Source organism: Chroicocephalus ridibundus, chromosome 1 (genome assembly GCF_963924245.1).
Source record: "Chroicocephalus ridibundus chromosome 1, bChrRid1.1, whole genome shotgun sequence".
Lineage (NCBI taxonomy): Eukaryota > Metazoa > Chordata > Aves > Charadriiformes > Laridae > Chroicocephalus > Chroicocephalus ridibundus.
This window is the reverse complement of record NC_086284.1, coordinates 131,147,888-131,157,088: the sequence shown is the minus strand read 5'-3', so window position 1 is coordinate 131,157,088 and position 9,201 is coordinate 131,147,888. Positions and strand designations below refer to the sequence as shown.

The window sequence follows — 9,201 nt, the reverse complement described above, 5'->3', positions numbered from 1 at the left end:
AAAATGGCTGAAGGGCCAGGCCCAGAGGGTGGTTATCAGTAGCATGAAGTCTACTAGGAGGCCAGTAACTAACGGTGTACCCTAGTCAATATGAGGTCCAAACCTGTTGAACATCTTCATTAATGATCTGGATGATGGGACAGAGTGTGCCCTCAGCACATTTCCTGATGAAAACAAACTGGGAGGAGTGGCTGATACACCAGAGGGTCAGGCTGCCATCCAAAGGGACCTTGACAGCCTGGAGAAATGGGCTGACAGGAATCTCATGCAGTTCAGCAAGGGTAAGTGCAAAGTCCTACACCTGGAAAGGAACAACCCCATGCACTAATATATGCTGGAGGTAAACCATCTGAAGAGCAGCTTGGATCTGAGGGGTCCTGGTGGACACCAGGTTGAACGTGAGCCAGCAATGTGCCCTTGCTGCAAGGAAGGCTAATGGTATCCTGGACTGCGTTCGGTAAGGTATTGCCAGCAGGTCGAGGGAGGCGATCCTTCCTCTTTATTCAGCACTGGTGAAGCCACACCTGGAGTCCTGTGTCCAGTTCTGGGCTTCCCAGTACAAGAGAGAGATGGACATACTGGAGAGAGTCCAATGAAGGGCTACAAAGATGAAGAAGGGACTGGAGCATCTCTCCTATGAGGAGAGGCTGAAAGAGCTGGGGCTGTTCCTCCTGGAGCAGAGAAGGCTCAGGGCAGGATCTTATTAATGTGTATAAATACCTGAAGGGAGGGTGTGAAGACGATGGAGCCAGGCTGTTCTCTAGTGACAGGAACAGAGGCAATGGGCACAAACTGGAACACAAAAGGCTCTGTCTGAACATCAGGAAATGCTTTTTTACTATGAGGGTGACTGAGCACTGACACAGGTTGCGCAGGGACGTTGTGGGGTCTCTGTCCTTGAAGACTCTCAAAAGCCATCTGGACATGGTCCTGGGTGCAGCCTGCTCAAGATGGCCCTACTTGAGCAGGGGGGTTGGACCAGGTGACCTCCAGAGCTGCCTTCCAACATCAGCCATTCCGTGATTCCGTGATTTTGTATAGTTACAGCCCTTGGTGTGAGGAAAAGTTACCAGCAAGATGGACCGAGAGTCACCTGCAACCACCTGTTCTCCTTGATTCCTTGCCAGTAAGCTATAGGCTTGAGTATCGTGTTTCACTCTCCCAGTTTAAAGGGCAAATTAGTTATTTTTGTATTTTCCCTCTTCAAAATATGAAAGGAGGGATGGGGGAAGGGAGGGGGAAGTGACGAGGCCAGGGAGGAACAAGAGTAACCATCTCCAGCAGACTGTGCCCTGCCTACAGCTCCTTCTGCTGACACGCTCCATGAATCCTGCAGCGCGGCCGCGGCTTCTGTGAAAACCAGAGAGGACGAGCACGAGTGTCTGAATCACAGCAGCTCTCTCTGTGGTTCTGCAGCTGTTGCTGCTACGGCACAGGCTGCACCGGTCTCACTGAACGTTTGGCTCCTTCTAGCGCTAAAAAAATGCTGGATTTCCCGTTCAGAGCAATCCATCGGCAGCCATGAGGTGAAAGCGGTTCCCATTTCTGCTTCGTTATTACTTCCACAGGTGCCAAAGGCTGTTTCATATGGGACAGAGAAAGGTTCTGCTTCACTGCCTCTTTGTCCTTAACAAACATGAGAAATAAAACCTTAGTAATGCATGATTTACCTTAGTAATGCATGATTTATTTCCTTTCCAACATGGATTTCCAGCGTTGATGCTCTTTTTATTACTGAGCTAGACACGAAGCAGTTTTTATGTCCACTGTGGACTTGGAAGTGCACTAGACACTTTCTGCAAACAGGGAGCCGTTCATCTCCGGTTCATTGGTTTTGACCACCTGAACAAATGTGCCCCCACGCACAGTGTTCATTTGGCCTGTTTTCAGTATTTCTAATGGCTTGACTCACACCTTTCCCGGGGCAGGCTCCATTAGCATGTGAATTACCAATCCCGCAAGGAGCTCATTAGTACAGAGCCAAGCCAGAGGTTTTTAGTTCATGGTAGCTCCTGCTCCATTGGTGCACCAAAGACGCTAGTGCCCATTGCATGAGGCACAAAATATGCAAAGAGTTAAAAAAGCAAAGCCCACCCAACGTTGAAAGGGCTGAAAATGTGGCTTTTTGACACCTGTCCAACTGGAAGAAGCCACGCCTGCCGCCTACGGAGATAAGCTCCTTTATTCTGGACTTCAGAAAGGCTGCAATGACTATCTAGTGACTATCTAGGTAACAAAAACTTCAACTATTATTTGCTGCTCTTGGCAGTAGCTCCTACCTAAAACGTACAAAAATCCTTATCTGTTAACATTCCCAAAGGGAAACATGCTTCGGGAGGGCTGGGCAGCCCCGCTACGTGACTTTATGTGCTTGTTTCTCATACACAGACACAGACGTAACAGCCCACTCAGATGAAACCTTCAAGGAAAGAGGTACTTTTTAATGCGACATGGAACTCATTTCGGCAACTCATTGCTGCAAGGTATTCTTGCACCAAGCCTTCCAGCATGGTGAAAGTAGGAGTCAGATCATTCAAACGGACCTGCAGGCTCCTGCTGAAGTTGATGGCTAATCTGGGGACCTCCCTGATGCCTTTGTATAACTTCCAAGAGGCTGGCACACTCAGTGAATATTACCCTTCCTAATGGGCTCTGAGGCAATGGAATACACCAGGAAAAACACACCATGAGCCAAGTCCCTCTTCAGCATATTGTATTTTAATTTGCTTGGATACGGCACCCGTGTGGCCTGGGAGAGTTCTGCGAAAGTGAAATTTCTCTCAAGATGCCTCATGTTCTAAAGGCCATATTTCCCTCTAACCCCATTCCTTTCTACTTTTCCCTATTGTAATGGGGATAGTTTTCATCTCCTGACATCACCAGAAGGGCTGCGAGGTGTTGAAAGCACCACGTCTTGGAAGAAAGCATTGTATGGCAAAGGAAGAATAATTGTGCTGACAGCGCAGGGAGAACAGATATGTCTCCTTAAAAAGATTTTACAGCCTCATTTGCATTCAGAAGAAAAAAAAAGTTGTTGGTTTGTTTTTTTTTTTGTTGTTAGAAGCAGCAGGGAAACACGAGAAATTCAGCAACTCAAAATACTCCCAAGGAACAAAAAGAACAAGGGTTAAAAAAAAAAAAAAAAAGAAAGATCACATCCCGTCCTACGGAATCACATCCAGTTCAAGCAGCAAAGATTGCGTGTAAGGGGAATGACCAGCCTGGGGCTGATGCCAGTTCCCTCCCCACTGTAGGAAACTGGGGGGCGAGGGAGGGGGGCCATAGTAGGTGTTTCCCCCAAGCCCAGCCAAAGCCTCACTTCTGGAGAAGGCACAGACCTACCATTCATTAAACCTCTCTGCCAGGACGTGGTACAGCCGGAGGCAGTCATGGCCCAGACCTGCATGGTGGACCTCAGCATGACAGGCACACGTGCCCCAAGAGTGGACGTGGCACAAGCCAGAGCTGCTCAGTGGTGGAGGTGGTGGTGGTGGTGGAGAAGGGACTGAAACTTTGTTTTAAATTGTCACCTGGGTGTGAGTTTATGAGAGCCCGTCAGCACTGGCTGGGAGAAGAACAACCAGCACCTTTGCAAAGCGCGGGTATGGATAATCTGGCCAAAATGCCCCGACCTATCATTCCCCAATATGGGACAGGGCTGGTTCAGACACTGCAACCCAAGCATCCCCAGGTCAGCTGGTATCAAAAACCACCATTAAACGCTGATTGGCATCTTGCGCCCCCGTAACGTATGTTAAGAGGACATAGGAAAAGCATGGACTCTGCTAACAGTGCCTGGCAAATTTGGCATTGGATCAGGCAGATTTCCGCTGTCAGAAGCGCAGAAAAAGGAATGTTTTTAAGACTAAGAGGATCCCTTTACCCGGTGAGCCAGGCTTCTCAGCTCTACGTACAATTTTAGCTCACTGCAAAATTAGCACTGCTCACCTGCCTTCTCCCAGCAAGTAATGGGATGGCAGAGGCTGGCGATACGGATTCCAGGTGAAAAATAAGCAGAAGCAGTACGTCAGGGCTTTAATCGAATCTGCAGGAGATGTGATTTTTCCTCCTTGCCAGACGCACCTTTTTTTGTACGCAGACGTTAATGCTCGTGGAACAATATTTGATCAGCCTTAATTTTCAGGCTGGATCCCTGCCTGTTCCTCCGGCTGAGCAGCCCAAGGTTTCCTCCTGCTGCCTGTGGCCAGCTCTCGGCAGAGATTTGCGCATTCATCGCTGCGTGCAGCCGGGGTGAAGCGCACGCAGGGTCTCTTAACGCACTGCAGTGGAGCCGAGTCGCTTCCGATGCGGCTGGCTCAGCCTCCTCTCTGCCATCCCTGGCTGGTTCATTAGCATCAAACTGTTCAAAGGGATGGAAATTGAATTATATTTAGGTCAGAAACATATTTTAAGCAAAAAATACCTGTTATATTTAAAGCATCTTGTTCAGAGACTCTCTGTCTACTGCTTCCAGGATGGCTGCACAAATAGTCACTGTCCTTAATATGTTTTTTGATGGTACAGCAGGCACTTCCAAAATCTGATTTTTGTTTAAATATAAATTAGGTTCATTCTCTCTCTCAATCTAATTAATGCTGGTAAATAAGAAACCACCCTCTGGCAGCTCATTTAGGTATCCCGAACAGGCAAGAGCCCAGATTTGCCTGGATAACTTTGGAAGAGAGAGAAAATAGCTCTGCCATAGTGACGGGGTTGTAGTCCCGGCCAGCCCGGCGCTGCCGGTGCTCTGCTCTCTGCTAGGAGGGAGCAGGCAGGCAGCTTTCCAGGAGCACCAGCACTCAGACATCGCTCCCCACTCTTTTTAGGCAGCGGCCTCTCCACGACTCCCTGTGCAACCGCATCTTAAACAGCTTCAAGCATCTGGCTACGCCTCCTGTCAAGACTGCACGAGCGATGATCTCCTTAGACTTTATAAATATTGATCCTTATTCTGGAAGCAGCTCAGCAGACAGAAGCTACTCTTCAGCCCCAGCTCCTGGAGAAGAGGCTGTGTTGACTCACAGTCAATACACTTGAAACTGGAGTGTATCGTGATGCTTAGGGATCCTTGGCTGTCCGTGCTTAGATCAATACCGCAAAGCCTCCTGTGGACAAGCTAGGAACACGGTTACCTTGCCCAGGGCTTCCAGCAGGATAAGGCAATACCAGCCCTAGAACAGCCCAGAGCAATTTTTGCAGCCCTGCGTGACACTTCTCCAAGGGACGGAGCCCACAGCCTCACTGCTTTATGTCAACACATACCAGAGCAGAGGAACGGGGTTGCTGCTGCTGCTTCTCCGCAAACCACCCAGGAGAGCACACTGGACAGCCCGCTGGCTTGCCCTGCTGCTGACATGTCCTTCCACCTGCTCATAACCTTTCCATTTCCGTGAAGGCTTTCTTTTGTGTTTGATTCCTGAGGCAATTTTCTCCCTCCTCCGATGGGGGCACGGTGGGAGACAGAGACCCAAGCACAGCTGGCTGCTTCTCCCCTCAGGCCCCTGTCAAACTTCCCCGCAGCACGCCCAGGCGCTGCAGGCATCACCGAGGCAGGGCGCCTTAGATGTCTCAGGGAAGAGATGATGCTATTTTTCTGCCCTTCCTCCAGGGGATCTTCAAATCCCTCGACTCTCACAGCGCAGGAGTCTGTTTAATCCGAGTCTGTTTGAGGGAGGCAGCAACACAGGAAAAGAAGAGTTGGATGGAGGAAGACGATGTTTGGGAGCTTAGTATAAAAATTTAAAACATTCTTGTTTTCCAGCGTTGATAGTGCTCTTCCCCTCCATCAGCAGCTTCATTGATCTGCTCTGGCCTGCTCTGTGCTGGGCCAGGGAGGACATAACTCCACTGTGTTTTTCCTGACGCGCAATGGGAGTGGGGACAGAGGCAGCTCTCCCCAAGCTGGGAAAAGCACCCAGGGCCTCTGACCTTTGGGGAGAGGAGTACGAGCAGCTCAAGAAATGCGTTTTTCTTTCCAGCCTGAGCTGCAGTGCCCTGGCCTCAAGTGCGCTCATCAGATAAAACGCGTTTCAGGCTGAAAGCAGACACAGAAACTGGTTTGAATGGGTTTAGACAGAACATTCACCCAGGAAGGCTTCAGCGCTCGACCACACTCAGGGTGTTACTGGGTTAGCGTTAATGCAGCACATGCGGTCCAGCCGCCAGAGGAAACGGCTGGGGCCTTCCTCAGAATTGATGGCTTTATCCCTTGCATTAGCACCAAGCTCCCAGGCAGTGGCTGGCTTTGCTTGCAGCAGCCACTGTTCTTCCTCTCCTGGCATGTGTGCAGAGCCCTGCTTCAATTGCAAAAAGAAAAAAAAAATTAAAAAATGGCACCATCGATTGTACTTGTTCCTTTTCGTTCAAGCACTGCTTGTCATGACAGGGCAGCAGCAGCACATAGTTGTCCTTTGACAACAGCCCTAACTGGCTATAACAGAGCAGAGCAGCCATCCTTTCCAAGAGCCAGAAGCTGTTAAAAAGGGAAGGAAACAATGATGGCATCTGCTCGTGGATCTTGACCTTGCCAGTCCTCCTCAGGGCTGCATGTGGTGGAGGAAAGGCGGAAGGCTTGCCCTACAAACCACCGCACTGATTCCCTCACGTGCAGGACATGCCTTGCTGAACGACAAAAATTACAGCTGCCGTACAAACCACAATTAAAGGTGTTCATTAAGTAAAACCACGACTTTATAGATGATTATGCTGGATATAGATGCAGCGTAAGTGCTCTTTTAGTAAAACCCATTATTTCTTCACCAAAGCTTTAATAAAGCTACAGTTTGATTTTGCAGACTGAAAACTCAGTATAAACCACTAGTGAGTTACAAGCATGAGTACCTGGTACTGTGTTCAGGATTCGTTCTCAGTTTCTGTCTTTGGCTCCTTGTAAACCTTCCTGCTTTTCTCCAGCGCTAACCTTGAATTCAACCAGATTAAATCTAGACAGAATTGGTGCAGCACTTTTCTTCTGTTAGCTGATCGCCGAATCTGACTTACCAGCTCTGGGGCTTGATATCTAGAAGCTTGATAGCAGATCTTGGAATTCTGTCTACACAAAAGTACCATTCGAACCAGCGATACAATGTCTGTGAGACCTCTGCCATCAACCTGTGCTTCCCTGGAGGAAGGGGGAAAGGAGTGGAAGTGCTGATCAAAAAGGGCCTCCCCTACAGCATCGGTGTAATGAAACATCCTTCCCGGAAGCGCAGGAGATTCCAGGAGGCATTCAAGGAAGTTCTAGTAAGGAGAAACAATGTGCAGTGGGATTTCAAATAGGCCTTCCCCCAACGGAGAGCCTCAAACTGTGTGGTTTTTTTCTTGAATCGAGTAAATCAAAATGATAAGGCAAACAACATTGCCAACTAGGCAGATGACAAACTGGAAGATGACAAAGGGGAGAAGTTTCTGTTTATTTATTCCTCTTTAAAATGACTTAAAAGCAAATTTAAACACTATTTAAAAAAAGACGGGGGTCCAAAATATCAAGAAGCTGAAAATAAAACCACAAAGGAGGCATTACAAGGTTAGCAGAACATAGAAAGCATAGTTAGTATAAAACAGATTTACAGTCTCAGTGAACAGCAAATTCATGCCGCCCATGTAAATTGAACAGTACATAATACTGCCCCTACCCTCTGGAACACAAAATTCTTTTATCATTTTATTTTATCGTAGTACTGGATAGGAAAACACAAGAATTTTAAAAAAACAACATTTTCAGTTGAAAGAGAAAAACATTAAAAATACGATATTGCTCTGTAGGCACTAATGAATGTTCTTCTATGGTAAAAGAGTGCCAAAGCAGAACTCAAAATTGCATAATTCCTACTAAAATGATACAGCCCTGGTGTGACTGCAAATAAAAACTAGCTATGCTATTTCTCTGGCACTGCCTGACTGTGGCCCTGCCCACTACGAACCATCTGCAACACTGGAGTTCGGACAGGGCCAGGCAGAAGCGACGGGCAGCAATACTGGAAAAATGAAGGTATCTCCTGATAAGCCGGAGCGCTCTGACAGCTCAGATCCATGGAGGGCTTTCATTACACTGACAATGAGTGACTGTGCGCTTGCCAAGGCTTTCACTCTGCATGCTTTAAGTTACACCTGACCTTGAGGTGTCAAGACCTAGTAAGGAGCGAATGGGAGCAAGAAAAGGTTGCTGCCCACAGGTCTGCTTGGAAATAGCCATTCCAGTGGCCGCTGGCAGGAGGTTGGCTACAACTCTGGCCCAAGCTTGCCATCAGCAGATGAGTGCTTCCCTCTCCTCTCCCCTCACTGAGCACAGGCAGCTGTAACGTTACTTACACCCTCCTCTGCAGAGCACTTTGATGAGACCACGGAGCACTCGGGTCCTCTGAGGGCAGGGGTGTGGACTTCACTAGGATCTGCAACAAAAATCAACTCAAAGCAATCGGGGAGAGGCAGCTGCTGGGGCCTTGGAGAATGTTAAAGCAGTGCCCGTGCAGGGCACCCTGAAGCAGATTTTTACCTTGCAAGCATCCTCACTTCTGAGATTTGTCCTCCTCTACCTGTTTTGGCACATGCAGCCTTCCTGCTCCCCGTCTCTGGCGGGCAAGATGCCCGAGATTAGCAGTCCCAAGCCCCAATATCCCTGTGCACAGGGGAGGAAAGATGCACTTCAGTCTTCTGTTTTACTAGGGAGTCTCTGGCTTAAAAAGTCACTTTTAAAAAAATGCCATGGCAGGAAGCAGTTAATCAAACATATCCTCAAACATGCGTCGCCCCATGGCTATGTAAACTTCTTTTTCTTCTGGCGTCATCTGGGCCACCAGCTCAGGGCGCTGGCTCACTTGGCTGTAGGAGTGCGGACGCCCAGCCACTGTGACAGTGGGGTCCTCTGCCACCACCTCAAACTCTTCATCCTCATCCTCATCCTCTAGCCCGTATGTTGTGGTGGCTGTGGTGGGAGCGCGGGGAGGGGATTCCTCCTCCGACTCGCTTGTCTCGCTCTCGGAGTCACTAGCGTTGGCACCGGAGAGAGGAGCAGCACCTCCGACAGTGACTGTTGAAGCAGAAGGTGTCTTCTTCTCGTGGATAAGCAGGGCACGCATCACCTCCTCATTATCATCCAGAGCTGCCCGGCCCTCCTCACGCTCCTGGAAGGCATCCAGATCCCGGCCCCCTGGGAAGAGACACAAGGGAATGATCATTTCCGCATAGAGATCTGGGTGACGG

At 48.9% G+C, this 9,201-nt stretch overlaps 1 protein-coding gene across 6 annotated transcripts in view; it reads right to left on the bottom strand.

Annotated features, from left to right (window-relative positions):
- Nucleotides 1-7,400: 7,400 nt before the first annotated feature.
- Nucleotides 7,401-9,201, bottom strand: part of GTF2E1 (general transcription factor IIE subunit 1) — a 54,254-nt gene continuing 52,453 nt past the window's right edge. For 5 of the 6 annotated variants that reach the window (XM_063352150.1, XM_063352161.1, XM_063352171.1 and 2 more), the window contains one exon: nt 7,401-9,148. In XM_063352150.1, the coding sequence (XP_063208220.1) occupies nt 8,718-9,148 (431 nt within the window). In that variant the 3' untranslated portion in view covers nt 7,401-8,717. The remainder of the gene's footprint in view (nt 9,149-9,201) is intronic. The other variant, XR_010073308.1, reaches the window with a different exon arrangement.